At 43.0% G+C, this 16,443-nt stretch overlaps 1 protein-coding gene across 1 annotated transcript in view; it reads left to right on the top strand.

The window, feature by feature from the left end:
- The window catches only part of LOC145392692 (tRNA (32-2'-O)-methyltransferase regulator THADA-like), a 165,673-nt gene that overhangs the window by 76,242 nt on the left and 72,988 nt on the right, over positions 1-16,443 (top strand). The window contains exon 8 of the mRNA XM_080266997.1: positions 50-237. Within this exon, the coding sequence (XP_080123123.1) occupies positions 50-237 (188 nt within the window). The remainder of the gene's footprint in view (positions 1-49; positions 238-16,443) is intronic.

The following is a 16,443-nucleotide window of genomic DNA, read 5'->3' on the forward strand; positions in this document are numbered from 1 at the left end:
TGATAATATAATTGATGGTGGTATTGTTGATGATGTTGAAAATGATAATTCCTCCTTTATCAGCAGATCTGGAGCTGAGACTAGTGGAGGTGGTGGTGTATGAACTTCATGATGACTCCAGTATGGTACGTGAGGTGGTGGCTGAGGTTGTTACATGCTGGCTATCGTATCACCACAGCAACACCCACCCTTGCCTTCACCCCACCAGAGTCCTAACAAAACTCTGTAATGTTGTAGGTAAGTGCATTCTGTACACTAGAAATTTTATACATTCCATTCTTGGCAAGAGTAGTCCTTTTTTATTTGTGTGCTCACCATCCACACACTAAATGTAGTGCTACCTTCGTGTAACTCTACACCAAGTGATAACACAGTTAGTCTCTTGTAGCCTAGGAATTCATTTATAGTGTTATTGTGGTTGACCTTATAGCCAAGGACAACAGTAAGGACATACAGCTCTGTGACAGCCATCTCGGTGCCTGGTGGCAACACCTACAGTCGTTCCAAAATATCAAGATCGTTTGGGCATCGTCCCTCACGGGAGTTCCCCTTCGCGCGACTCTGCTGAATCTATACCAACACACACACCTCTCTATCTCATGTCAGCTATTTACCACTTCTAAATGAAATTTATTTGCAGTATATATGTATATAATTCTCTAGTAAGGCAGTATAATGTAAGAAATGACTATTATTTTTAATAATAACAGTGACTTTTTATAAATACCTCAACACTTGGCAATGTTGCTTTCCAACGCTGTCATATTTGTAGGTGAGTCAGTGAGGATGGGTCAGGTGTTAATCCACAGGTCATTTCCTCTCTGACCGCCATCAAAGATGGAAGCTCCTACCCCTGCTACTCATATAGACTTTTCATAGAACCGTATAGGCTTTTTATAGAAATAAATATCTGTAAAATGTTGATTTCATATGCAGACAGAGAGAGAGAGAGAGAGAGAGAGAGAGAGAGAGAGAGAGAGAAGCAGACAGACAGACAGACAGACAGACAGGAGGCTTTTCCTCAAATTCTAATAATTCATAAAACTGTATAGACTTTTTATAGAAATAAATCTACATAAAATGTAGATTTTATATGGAGAGAGAGAGAGAGAGAGGTAGTGAGCTGGGAGTGAGGGTTGTCCCTTGAGCTATGTCTCTGTTCCGATAATTTGCCCAGTAGAAAGTGTGGCAACGTTGTGGGTCGGGGAATTCCCATGAGGGACAACGCCCAAACGATCTCGATATTTTGGAAAGACTATAGTGGAAGGAGGGAATCCCTCTTTCACCACGGGACATTATTGGTCTCCTGGGCTGGTTGCCCCTAGACACTGGTGAGTACAGTGTACAGGTACTGTATGTTGTTTACAGTTGCTGTTCCCACCTGATAGGATAGTGCCCCAAACCCAGGGGTAGCACCTCTGTGAAGCTGCCACATTGCCAGACAAAAAATATCTTGTCATCTGTAATGCCAAGATGCATTTGTAGGTTGTCCCTTCAGCTGGTATAGTGGGGTTTTCCAAGGCAACTGAAGCTGCCCCTGACCCCAGCCAGGGAGTGATAGAGGTAATTATGCTAGGTTGTACCTGGAGGTCCAAGCAAAATAGGATCTAATTAACTTTACTCTGCAAAACATGGTACATTACAGTTAAATGGTCAATTCCCAAATGAATTAATGTAAACCTGATTACAATGCTAATCCAAGAGGACATGAATATACCTGTAAATTGAAAAGAGTAGATGCTTAAATAATGTGAAAAAAATTTTGTTTCCCAAAGAGAAGTAAAGACATTTGAAACATTCTGGAAGAGAAGGTGGTTAAAGCAAAGAACATCCATGTGTTTAAAAGTAGATTGGGTAATTATAGATACGGAGCTAATCTCAAATCCTGTATACTACAACTAGATAAATATAGTGATCCCTTACTCATCATGTGCTTGGCCATAGTGGTTTTTATTATCACTGAGATGAAAATCCACGCTTCTGTTGCTATAACACATTTTGCGGTTTGAGCTCTGTTATTGCGCGTCAGAGCTGGGCCTTGCCCGAACCCAGTACTCCCAAACATACACACTCATACACATCTCACACACACACACTGCTCCAGCACATTCGGCCATGACATCACCTGACAGTGTTGCTGGTTCTCCAAACTTGATAGAATGTAGCAGAAAGCAAGCCCAACAACCATTAAACACTAGGCAACTGGTGTTTAATGGTTGTTGGGCTTGCTTTCTGCTACATTCTGTCAAGTTGGGAGATTACACCCAAAATCCTTGGTGTAACACACAACACATTAGTGTCATTTAAACAACACATTACAAACATTAAAGATAAATTGACAGCAAGACTGAACGCCTTGAGGTCACTTGCCCATACAACATTTGGACACAACAAAGAAACCACCACCATAGTATACAAACAATATATACATTCAGTGATGAACTGCGCAATCCCTGCCTGGGCTTCTAGTCTCACTAAAACATGCTACAACACTACAGACCATACAGAACAAGGCCCTAAAAATAATTACAGGCTGCACAACTACTACACCCACCGACCACCTACACCAAGAAACCAGAGTCCTCAAAGTCAAGGATCATCTAGACATGAGAGGCACACAAATTCTCGCTGCAGTCTCCACAAACCCTCACCATCCACTACACTACGTGGCAGCACATCCACACACACACCAAGGAACATCATAACAACACCCAGCACATGATATCATACACAAATACTGTCATCTCTCCCCTCTCGCCCTCCTCGGACCTGCTTCCAGATGCATATCCATACTCAGATCACTTGCCACTCTATTCGGTCGCTTAAAGACAACACACAGCAGCATGCGTGGCCTCCTGATATCCACCCTTCTGAATTCTATCTCCCTTGTGAGGACAGAGTTCACCTGGCCAGGCTGAGATGTGGCCATCATCCAGCCCTCTTGAGTTATCAGAAGAGGCTGGATGACTCCATCACTGATGCCTGTCCAGGATGCAACACAGCACCCCATACTATTGTGCACATTATGAAAGACTCCATTGCACACAGTCACCTGTGCCAACAACACAACATACACTCCTTGGGAGCTCTGTGGGAAAGCCTGGTCTTGGCCGTGGCCTTCCTTAGGGACTCGAGGCTGTTCGGCCAGACCTTTTTTTTTTTTTTTTTTTTAATGCAAGAAAGAAGGAACCAAAGGCCAGGGGCCCGCAAACCGTTCCTTCCAGGAAAAAACAAAAACAATACAAAAGATAGCCAAATTCAAGATCCATTCATTTCGAGATGCCTGGACACACTGTGTTTAAGACTGGAGGTCATAGGAAGTAGGAAATACAGACAGAGGGAGACAGTTCCAGAGTTGACCTGTTGCATAAGTGAAGGACTGGACGTAACGGTTAACTTTTGCATTAGAGAGTTGGACAGAAAAGGGATGAGAGTTTGTTGCTAGACGGGTGCTATGCACCCATCATAGAGGTGGAAGGATGCAGGCAGACAGTTCAGAGAAGCAGCGACCATTGAAGTAGCGATAGAAAAGAGATAAAAATGCAACAGTGTGTCAAAGAGACAGAGGTTGAAGGGAGCCAGTAAGAGAAGGAGAGTTGATGAGATGAAAAGCCTTTGACTCCACCCTAGTGAGAAGAGCTGTATGTGGGGAGCCTCCCCACACATGGGAGCTGTACTCTACACAGGGGCGAATAAAACCTGTGTATAAAGGTAACAACTGTGCAGGGGTAAAGAAGGTATGGAGTCGGCTTAGCACACCTAATCTCTTGGAAGCAGATTTTACAAGAGATGTAATATGATCTTTCCAAGATAAGTCCCAAGTGAATGAAACCCCAAGCATGTTCAAGGATGATGCAGGATTGAGCTGGATATTCTTAACCCCTACACCGCGGGCTTGTTTACCAATGACTTGCGTGTGCCGCGGGGTTATTTCGGCTCCGACAGACTCTCAAAAAATATTTGCCAAAAATCAGTTATTAGTCCTAGAATAATAAAATTACATATGCTTATGGCACATACCTTCAGCTTTCTCCTGGAATGATTGTTGAGCCTTCGTCGGTTACCGTAGGACTTGTGGAGACCTCTGAAGTAGGGTAACGAAGTCTCCACTTTACACTTCCCGACAACCCGTAATATGATTACCACAGCCAGATACAAACACTATAAACACTATTCTACAATTTTCAAGTAGTTTGGGATCCATACTCAAAAAAAAAAACACTGTGAAAGCAATGGAAATTACGAGCGTGTCTGATCGTCGCACTGGCACTAGTTCGCTCATGGTAGTCTGTCATTTATTATTCATAAAACCCCTCACACTTTATATTTCTATTACCATATAACACTTATATATATCTACAGTCTTTATCCATAAGTTTCCTTCAGTAGTATTAGTTTATTGTCACTGTAGGGATTCAATTTCTTTCAGTAAAATACGTAGCATTCACTTTCTCGTCCTGTATACTGGCATTGAGAGTGAATGTCACTTTCATCTTCACTCTCATAACTCATAGCATTCAGACATGCTAGAGTGAAACTTTCACTTTCATTACTCCTAGGGTATATACTCGTATTCTTATAATACTACTCATTTACATTTCTATTTACGTTCTCTATTTTATTTACGTTATTTACATTTCTATTTTATTTACACTGTGTTGTGCACTGTCACTTGAAATAACTTATAAAACTATTTTCCATTGTTCACGTATATTTACATTCATTACTTTCACTTGCTGTTTACACATTATTTACACATTATTTACAATTCCACTTGCACTGTTTTACTCAATAGAAAGATCGTAGTCACTCTTTTATCAATTGTCAGCCCTTTACCTCTTTCCACACGAGGTTTAGTAGGGGGTAAAGGTCACAGAGCCATTTGCATGGGGGTGAAAAAAGGCCTTGAAGTCAGCAAGATGAAACATACGTCCTCTCACTTCGGAAGATGAGAGTACACTGATAACGCAGGGGCCAGGCCAGCTAGCCTAGAGGCCTGCTTTAGGGGTTATTCAGAGTTACCAATATTACTTCTTGAAACAGCTAAGTCTAGCACTGATATGATTGGCAGGAAATCTAGACAATACATTAGAAATTTGGTAGTTCCAGGTGAATGTAAATATCATTTAGGCTTCTCCCTTCCCTCCTTACATGTATATTTATTACGAAAATAGATTAGAGGCCTACTTAGGAGATATATAATCAGAGCTACCAATGTTAAATCTTGAAACAGCTTTGTGTAGCACTGATATGATTGGCAGGAAATCTAGACAATACATTATAAATTAGGTAGTTCCAGGTGAATGTAAATATCACTTAGGCTTCTCCCTTCTCTCCTTACATGTATATTTATTACGAAAATAGATTATACGGCATATTTCAAGGGGAAAAAAACAGCGAAAATTAGCGAACGAATGCACGTGAGGTGTTGTCAGGTGATAATTAGCCAATTCCAGGTGTATGGCACTCTCACTTACCTGATTTCTTTCTTGTATATATTATTTGGTATAAGAATACGACATAGGGCTTATTTCAATGGATGAAATCAGTGAAAAATTCCAGGGAAGATTTACTTAGCGTAGCATGGCCGGGCAGGTGAGAGGATAGGGTAATGGAGGGGGGGTAGGGAGGGGAGTCAAGAACAGGGAGAAATGGCTAAATTGTCAACAATGGATGGGAGTACAGATGAGATTAGGAGTGCTGACTAGTGTTGGACATTGTCAGTACTGATAGATGATACAAGCCCCCACTTGAAAGCCCGGGTGAATTCAAAATAACACAGAATCACAAAAGCAACGCCCCGCGGTATGATCCCTTGCTCCCAAGCGTCACGAAAGTGACGCCCCGCGGTTAAGGGGTTAAACATTAGTGGGTACTCCTGTGGAAGATTGTGTTGGATTGATAGGTGTAAAAACTGAGTTTTTGGTGCATTAAAAACAACAAGATTACGGTAATCCCTCCACTATCCGATGTAATAGAGCCAAAGACATGTCTGGAAAGTGGTCCCGTTCGGAAAGTGGGCCTCTGCCTGCTGGACTGGTACTTATGACCCTAACTCAGCCTAACTTTGAAAGCCACCTAAATAACTCCCTACTGGACATGCATAGCACTTATTTAAACCTATTTAAAAGGACCTGGATCGGTGGCATCTTCTTCTTGGGTCTACCCTCCAGAGGCTGTCAAAGAGAAGAGGAGGACAGCATGGGGGCCAAACCACCGCAAACCCCCCCGGCCCCTCACAGGGCCCGAGTACCTGGGAGTGGCTTCGGTCACCCGGTCAAGTACCTCATCTCCCAACACAACACACACAACAACACTGTTTTTTATACACCGAGAAATGACTCCCCGACAGTCATTTCTCGACAACTTCTTCCAGTTGGGGACATTGAGAGCTATCCAGTACCCACCAACAAATACATATGTCCAACATGCTCAAAACCTATCACGTCGAGCCGACGGACGAAGGGTTCAGTTCAGTGCAATTCTTGCAAGAACTGGACCCATTACACCTGCACAACACTTGCATCCAGAAAACATTACACAAACACCTGGACTTGCTCCTTATGCTCCTTCCCCCCACTCACTAACCCCCCCACCAACCCTACTCCTACTTCCTTCACACCTCCACAGCCAAACCCACAAATCCTTCCCACACCGTCCAATCCCCCAACTCCTCCCATTCCACCCCATCTTATTCCACCCCAACCTTACCTCCATCACAACCTCCTCCTACCCCTTCCCCTCCACCCACACCACCTCCCCCCCATGCTGCAGCAGCCAACACACATCGCACATACAACATAAACATCCTTCAGTTAAACATAGATGGCATAAACACCAAAAAACAATTCACACAATTCATCAAACAACAGAACATTCACATTGCCCTCTTACAAGAAACAAAACTACACAGAGCACAGGAAACACCAACATTTCATAACTTCACCACCATTCGACAAGACGGCTCCGACAGCGGTGGCGGTGGACTCATCACCCTGTTACACAAATCCATTGACTTTGCAGATACCAGTGCACACTCAAAGTCACTTCTACCCCCACATGACACCACAACAGAAATACAGTCAATTAAAATACACACTGGTAACAAATCACACATAACAATCGTTAACACATACATTCCCCCCAATGATCCTCCACAATACCACACAATTACTCTCCACAGATACACCACATCACTAACATACCCAACATCATCCTGGGTGGTGATTTCAACGTCAGGTTGTCGGCCTGGCATGTCAACAACCCTGACACAGACAGAGGGCTGGTACTACAATCCCAGACCAATCATCTTTTCATCCTGCACAATCTAGACCAACATACCCATATCCCACACCAAGCCCTCTTCCTCCCATCATCCCCAGACATCACCTTCTGCTCCCCAAACTTCGCCCCCACTACATCCTGGAGAGTGGTCAGAACCTTAGGTTCTGATCACCTCCCAATCATCATCACTACCAAAACCAGAATCACCCCAGCTGGCCACAGACACATTTGCACTAATTATAAGAGAGCCAACTGGGAGGCCTTTGTAACTGAAACAGAACATTTTGAAACTAAACAGTACACCCCTCACAACATCAACACTGCTGTGCACACTTTCAATACAACTATACAAAATGCAGACAAAAGACACATCCGTAGAGGCAACAGAAAGAGACACAACCCCAATTTCACACCAGAAGTTCAAGGCCTCATCAGACAATGGGACACACTGCAACACTCCCCAACACCCCATACACAAGAGACCGTACAACAAATATAAGAACTCAACACTCAGATAAACAATAAAATATCAGAACAGCAAACACAAAACTGGAAAAATTACCTCCAAACCCTTGATCACAAAACAAACATCAGCAAACTCTACAAAACACTAAACAGCATCACACTTTCCAACAGCAACACTACACAATCACACGCTGCCATCGCAACAACAGACACCATACCCTCAAACAGACAACAAGCAAACACTCTCATCAATCACTTTTCACAAGTCAGCCATCTAAACCCCCATCCCGAAGACCAACATCATCCGACGTAAGAGACAGTTCCCCACAGACCCAGACTACGCACCTTTCACTTACAACCAGACGCGGCACATCATTAGCAACCTTATGCACTCATCTGCCTGTGGACCAGAGTACATAAGCAACATTTACCTTAAACATCTTGAACCACAAGGCATACAAACACTCACCAACATATCAAACTACAGCTACTCACACAACACAATACCCAACATCTAGAAGGATGGCATTATCATTACTATCCCTCAACCCAACAAAGACCCCACGTTACCCTCCTCACACCACCCCATCACACTCCTCTGCACCCCCTCTAAAGTCACTGAACAACTGGTACTACAACTAGTCACACCTCACATTCCCCTAGCCCAGTCACAACATGGCTTTAGGCCACTACACTCCACAAACACCCTTCTTACAGACCTTACACAGAGAGTTTTTGATGGCATGAATTCAGCTAGGCCACCACACAGAACACACCTAGTCACAGTAGACACCAGCAAAGCTTTTGATGCCATCCCCTGCCACAACCTCACAAACAAAATACTCAGCACAAACATGCACAATAACACAAAAAGATGGTTGGCAAACTACTTAGCAGGCAGATGTGCACACGTAACATTTGCTGGTCAGTCTGCTAACATCAGAAACTTCACAAACGACGTCCCCCAAGGATCTGTTTTGTCTCCTACACCCTTTAACCTATATATGCACGATGTACCCACACCCTACACACCACAGATACACATAGCTTCCTATGCAAATGATATAACATTTACATGTACGCACCAAAACGCAAACACAGCTGCACACATCATTCAACCTTACCTCAACACACTACACGAATGGTTCATCACAAACAGGCTCAAAATAGCCCCAGCCAAATCTACAATGGCCCTTCTCACAAACTGGACAGCAGAACACAGTCACATCCCACACCTCACCATAAACAACACTCCCCTACCACACACTTGCACACACCCAAAATCCTTGGTGTAACATACAATACATCAATGTCATTTAAACAACACGTCAATTGGTAGAGAGGTGGCCTGCGGTCTTACCGGACCCAGGTTCAAATCCCCGCTGGGGCAGGGAACAGTTCAAGGATTTGAACTACATGTAAAGCAGACTTAACCGAACTACCAGAAGACCCGCCGACATGTCGTAAAAATACCCCCGCTAATACCAATACGCCAGTCTTGTATGAGACAGTCCTAGCATGTATTCAATATGGACGGTGGGTGTTAGCGCCGAAGTGGTGACATGTAGTGGTGTATGATATGTAGGAGGACTACTGGGCCTTGAGAGCAGGCTGTGAGGCCTATGCCCAGAGTCGAGCACATTAAAAAAAAAAAATAAAAAAAAAAAAAAAAATAACACCAAGACTCAGTGCCTTGAGGTCACTTGCCCATACAACATTTGGACACAACAAGGAAACCACCACTACAGTTGTGAAAATGCTCTTGAAGCACGTACAGTAATCCAGTGTTGTGCTACACTTAATTCTTTGCACTGTATATAGAGGTATAAAGCTTTTAGATCAGATAATGAAGGTAATGGAGAGAGTTTTAGAAGGTATGATTAGAGAAAGAGTGAATATTGATGAGATGCAGTTCGGGTTCATGCCAGGTAGGGGGACCACTGATGCCATATTCATTGTTCGACAGCTTCAAGAAAAATATATTGGTAGGAGAAGGGATCTTTATTTTGTTTTTGTTGATTTGGAAAAGGCCTTTGACAGGGTCCCTAGAGAGGTGGTGAAGTGGGCAATGAGAAAGCTTGGCTTGGAGGAGTGGCTGGTTAGGGTGGTTATGGCCATGTATGTGGGTGCTCACACCCAGGTGAGAGTGAATGGAGATTTGAGTGATGAGTTTTCCGTGAATGTTGGTGTGCATCAGGGGTCAGTCTTGAGTCCCATGTTGTTTATCATGGTACTTGAAGCCCTTTCACGTGACTGTAGAAACGGACTCCCGTGGGAGTTGTTGTATGCTGATGATTTGGTGTTGATTGCAGAGAATGAAAGGGAGGCAGAGGAAAGGTTTAGGAAGTGGAGAGATGGTATGGGGCAAAAGGGTTTAAGGGTAAATGCAGATAAAACAAAAGTGATGATATCTAGGGTTGGTGGCAGTACTGTCAAAGATGAGGGAGAGTGGCCATGTGCAGGTTGCCACAAGGGCATGGGAAGTAATTCCATCTTGTGCAGTGTGTATGATAAATGGGTGCGTAAGAGATGTAGTGGTATCAGAGGTAGACTGCGAGATAATGCTGATTTTATGTGTACGGCGTCCCGGGGTGAGCAGGTGGAGATTGTCAGACATGAAAGGATTGAACTTGCTGGTGAATCTCTTGAGTGTGTGGAAGAGTTTTGTTATTTGGGAGACATGTTATGTGCTGGAGGTGGGGCTGGAGCTAGCTCTATGGCTAGGGTGAGAAGTGGTTGGAAGAAGTTCAGGGAGCTCTTGCCTCTCCTGACATTGAGAGGGCTCTCCCTACGTGCTAAGGGGTCTTTGTATGCAGCACGTGTTAGGAGTGTAATGCTGTATGCCAGTGAGACCTGGGGAGTGAAGGAGGAAGATATTCGCCGGCTCTGACGTACAGAAATGACAATGATTAGGTGGATGGTAGTGCGTCCCTGCGTCCAAGGCCTGGAGGGGCTGGGTTTACAATGGAAGAGTTGAGAGGTAGGATGGGACTGGAGTGTATTGGTGTTGTGATGAGGAGAGGTAGATTGAGGTGGTTTAGACATGTGGAGAGGATGGGGGATGATAATTGGGTGAGGAAGGTGAGAAGTGTTAATATTGGGGGTGGGGTTATGAGGGGTAGACCGAGAAAGACATGGAATGAGGTCATTAAGTGTGACCTTAGGGTTAAGGGACTGAACAGGGAGGCTGCAGTGGATCGTGCAGCGTGGAGAGCCGCCATTAGGTGACCAAGGCCGACACATGCAAGCATGTTGGAGCCTTTAAAAACGAAACTGTGAGTTATAATTGTTTAACACTCCACATTCTGTTCTTAATTGCACCATGCCAGTATCAACTGCCATTTTGCACTCCACACTTAATCCTTTGCACTCTGAATTCTAATTTCTTAGCACTGCACAACACTGTAAATTCCCATGTTGTCTAGTGGTGAGGTATTGCAGCATATTCACTGTTTATTCACAAAAACGAGCACATGTGGTATCCATTTTGATGAACGTCTTCCTTGGACAATGGTTAGGTAGTAATTGGTGACAGGGTTGCCACTTCTGAGCTTGACCACATTACCAAATTCCTCAATTTTCATTACCAAATTCTTAAAGGAAGCATTTATTCTTCACTAATTATATGGACAAATGGAAACAATCACTCTCCTTTTAAGCAGCAGGATGTTTATTTTTGCGCTATGTATGCTAGCAGATTGATCAAAGAGAGCAGACAGTCCACTGTCTCAATTCTCTATATCTTCATACATGTGGAAAATCTGTTTGGTAATGGATCATGCAAATTCACTACCAAATGAACTTTTCAATACCAAATTGGCCCACATTTGGTAATGAAAAATACCAAAAGGCAACCCTGACTGGGGAGGGGCAGTGGTGAAGGGGCAGTGGTGTAAATAGCTGTTCGGCGCCGCGCTTCAATTTCAAATTACGGGTGAGAAAAAATTGGGATTTTGGGGGGATTTTTTTCTTTTTTTGGCCATTTTTGGGTTCCGAAGCTCCAGGCCCACAATGTCCAGAAAGCAGGGAGTCCGGAAAGTGGGCGTCCAGATAGTACAGGGATTACTGTATTTTTACCCCAGTCAGAGATGTACGAGCCAAGTCAGACATTAGGTTTGCCAAAGCCTCATCCCTTGTTTGTTGAAGTAACTGCTGAGATGAACGTTGCGGGAACTGAATGGAAAGGTGAAGGGTGGAATCATCAGCATACGAGTGGATAGGGTTAGATGTACAGCTTGGAAGGTCATTGATGAATAAAAGGAAGAGAGTTGGTGATAGGGCAGAGCCCTGAGGAACACCACTATTGATAGATTTAGGAGAAGAACAGTGGCTGTCTACAGCAGTGGCTATAGAATGACCAGAAAGGAAACTGTAAATGAAGGCACAGATAGAAGGATAGAAACCATAAGAGGGCAGTTTCGAAATTAAAGATTTATGCCAGACTCGATCGAAAGCTTTTGAGATGTCAAGTGCGATGGCAAAGCTTTTGCCAAAGGCCCGAAAGGAGGATTACCAGGGGTCTGAAAGGTAGGTGAGAAGATCGCCAGTGGAGCGCCCCTGACAGAACTCATTCTGACGATCAGAAAGAAGGTTATGATAGGAAAGATGCTTTAAAATTTTTCTGTTAAGAATTGACTCGAAAACTTTTGAGACACAGGATGTTAAAGCAATTGAATGATAGTTAGGGGGTTGGAAATGGTCACCCTTCTTTGAGATTGGCTGAATGAGAGCAAACTTCCAGCAAGAAGGAAAGGTACAAGTTGACAGACAAAAGAGAAAGAGTTTTCTTAGGCAGGGTGTAAGCACAGAAGCACAGTTCTTGAGGACAACAGGAGGGACTCCATCAGGCCCATATGCTTTGTTAGTATATATAGTATTAAGGCCAGTGATAGCAGAAAATACATCATCTGAAGAAATTTTAAAGTCAGCCATGAGGAAGTCAGAGGGAGGAAGTGTTGGAGGAACAGCACTGGAATCGTCTAAGGTGGAATTGGAGGAGAAAGTCTGAGCGAAGAGAAGAAATAGCTACAGAGCCATGAGAATAAGAAAGAGGAGGGAAGGATGATGAGGTAAAGTTGTTAGAAAGGTTTGTGGCAATGTGCCAGAAGGAGTGGGAAGAATTTGAGTTGGAGAGTTGAGAGCATTTAGTACGGATGAAATTATTATTTAGCAGAGCGAAGAACAAACTTAGCACGATTCCGGGCAGAAACATAAGCAAGATGTGATTCAGGGATGGGTTGGTTCTGGTATGTTTTACAGGCCCTCTCCTTGTTGCAGACAGGATGAGAACAAGCATGATTAAACTAAGGCTTTCTTGCATTAGTCAGAGGATATGAGAAAGGAATGTATGTTTCCATGCCCGAGAAAATAACCTCCGTGATGCGCAGTGAACACTCAGATGGCTCCCGGCCATGGAAGCAATAATCATTCCAGGGAAAATCAAAGAAGTACTGCCTGAGGGCCTCCCAATCGGCAGCTTCAAAGTGCCACAGTCGCCGTTTGTTTGGAGGGTCCACAGGCCGTACCGGAGCAATAGGACAGGCCAAGGTAATTAGGTCGTGATCGGAGGAGCCCAATGGAGAGGCAAGATTAACCTAGGGAACAACTGCTACAACTACAACCATTAAACACTCATGATGCAGAGTACACTCTGTACAGTCTGTACTGTGCTGTACAGTAGTATTGTACCTTTAAATTTCCCACCAATCTTAAATGTAGTTTAGTCAACAGTTCATAAAAGATCATTTAAACACTACTGTATATCAATAAATAGGTCTTGTATGGGAGGTGGGCAGTGGCTCAAGCCGCTAAACCTTGGCCCAGATCACTACATCCATGTACCCTGTCTCTGTCCTATGCCACTTTAGGCTGAAATTGTCACCACCCATGCTACCTAATCTCTAATTTAACCCCTTCGTGCACCGAAAGTTTTCTGTAAGTTTGTGTGTCATGATCAGAGAAAATGCCACGAGGGCAGCCTGGATTCACGCACAAAGGAAAATATTCCCATGGATTTTATTTGCCCCCAAAATTGGTTATATTGGTATAAATTGTGTACCATCTTTTTTGCTGATGTGTGTACTATAGGGTGTCCCCGATATACGAAGCCCCAATATATGAAAATTCAAAGGTACAAAAGTGAAAAATATAGGACAAATACCCCTATACGAAAGGCATATGCTTCGATGGTACGAAAAACGCTATGAGAAAATGATTCAAATTTGTCACGCAACCAACTGCAGTGCCACTGTCATGTATGGTGAGGCAAGCAACTATCTCCACTTCATCCCAGTCTGTTCCCACTCCCCGGCCGTGTAGTTCGTGCCTTCTGTACTCTGAGAATCTTTTGCATCTTTCGCATCTTGCATCATGCCACCCAAGTGTCCTTCACCTTCATCATCATCATCTGTGGAGCCTCTCAAGAAGAAGTAACAATGAACCCTGACGCTGGAGCACAAGCTTGAAATTATTAAGAGGCTCGAGGAAGGCCACGGTGTGAGTGAGATCGGGACACATCTGTATATACTTCATGGTACTGTATTCTATTTTTTACTTAATCTATCTATCTATCTATTGCCAGACACCATAATCCCATAAGGGGTGGCCACTTGACTTTGAGTTATTGGTTTTACGGGGAGGGACACTAACCCTCCACCAACCCACTTGTTGACACGTAGGGAGCACGTATGGGTTGGTTATATGGTTACCATCCAGCGTTGTAAATGGTTTCTTGGCTTACAGGAAACCATTTGGCTTGTCACTCAATGTAAAGCCACCTGTAATTTGATAAATAAACAACTGCTTAAAGTTCATTTAGCTTTTGTTAACATTTCTACTGTAGATTTAAGAGCTTACAACCAGCCTAGTACAGTACAGAGTAGTTAGTTGACAGTTTTGGGGGGGCTCCTGGAATGCATCTCCTCGTTTTCTTAAGTTTCGTATGGGGAAAAATGCTTCAGTATACGAAAAATCAATATATGAAAGATTTTAAAGTTACCTAACCCTTTTGTTTATCGGGCACTTCCTGTATACGATAAGCTAATTAAAGCACACAAAACTGATGAGTGAAAGTACCAAAGTACAGTGAGAATAATATGTTTCCACAGTGAAAATAACTTCCCAAAACCCTGCTGCAATATTTTGCCAGCACCATGCAAGAGGTAAGCATATGTCTAAATGCAGAATTTCATGAGCTTTCGCATGGTATCTTCGGAATTTTGATACGACCAAAAGTTTTTGCATAAATCATCATAAATCGCTCATGCGCACCCCTCCCCCCCCCACTGAAAGCCGAGAGAAAAACTACTGTTTGTGATTATTGGCCTTGAAATAGACACCCTCCTCTATGATGCAGCAAAAATTGATGAACATCATGCTATAACTGAATTTTTGGTGAATATTTTTGTCCAAAATTGCCTAATCGGCATCCCTTTAGACCAACACTTGACGAGTGTGTCACAGTGCTTCTACGGTTCCTCTTCAGTCTAACACCATTTTGACTTGTTTCGCATCATCATGTGAGAAGGGGTTAAGGAAACTGTAAAACCACCAAACCCATAAACCCCCCAAATATCCCACAAAGCAACATTTAAGCCAGCCAAATGTAGTAAGAAACAGCCAGTACAGGGAACAGTCATCTAACCATTCCAACGAGCTTGCTTGGTCGAGCACATCAGTAAGAGACATATACACTCACACATCGCTCGCATGTAGTTGCCCAGCGCATTCATCATGACAGCAGCGAACAAATGAGATATTTTCATTGGGCCAAGACCTTTTAGCAGAACCTAACTTAGCCAAGCCAAACTTAACCTTACCTAAGCCAGTCTGAACTGACTTTACTTAACCATGACCAAGCCTAATTTAATCTAATCTAACCAGTAGTCACGTAACCAAACACATTGAAATATCATAAAATAGTTTAGATTTGGATTGGATTATATTTTTGCATTATTATAATTTTGCGTTAAATTACTTATTTAAAGTGGAAATACACATACATACACATTTTCACCGTTGCATTACATTCAATGCAATCAGCTGTTCTTTGTTTTAAATCACCACTGGGCATGGCATGGTGCAATTACTCAGTCCTTGATCTGTTTGTATGTCTCCTTAGTTTACTGTGTATTTATGATAAAGTCACACTCATCTGAGTCTGCATTATTTAATTTCTTTTAATTAGTAAGTCCATCAAGTGATTTGATTCTGCCTGTAGATGGCCTTTGTGCCAGTCACCTCAAATCCATAGGTCTATCCCAAACTATAACTTTTATTTTGTAAGCGAAATTTTTTTTGGGAAAAGTGCACGTTATATGGTGGGAACCACAGTAGGTTGGATTGTTATGAAAATTTAAGTTAGGTTCATGTAACTCAACACTGATAAGGGTAATTTCGTGCAAAAAATAGTGTTCAAAGATGTCGTCTGTTTGCATTTGGCACACTACAAGATGGCATCCATCTCTTTGATGTTGTTGGGGATTGTAAACTAGTTTACCACCATTGTTGCAATTGTATATCACCATAATAATAATCACAAGTATATGGAAAACAAACTTTAAGACTTAAAAGTTAACTAATAAGGTCTTGCTGCTGCTTAAACTAAACTGTACATTCACTTCAGCAAGTTTGTAGTTAGGTGCAGGGTTAGTGGCTGCTCGAAGGTTTGATGAGGTACCTGTACCGAGTAACAGA

The sequence above is a fragment of the Coenobita brevimanus genome, chromosome 23 (genome assembly GCF_032717465.1).
Source record: "Coenobita brevimanus isolate Jiangsu-jjx chromosome 23, ASM3271746v2, whole genome shotgun sequence".
In the NCBI taxonomy this organism is placed as follows: domain Eukaryota; kingdom Metazoa; phylum Arthropoda; class Malacostraca; order Decapoda; family Coenobitidae; genus Coenobita; species Coenobita brevimanus.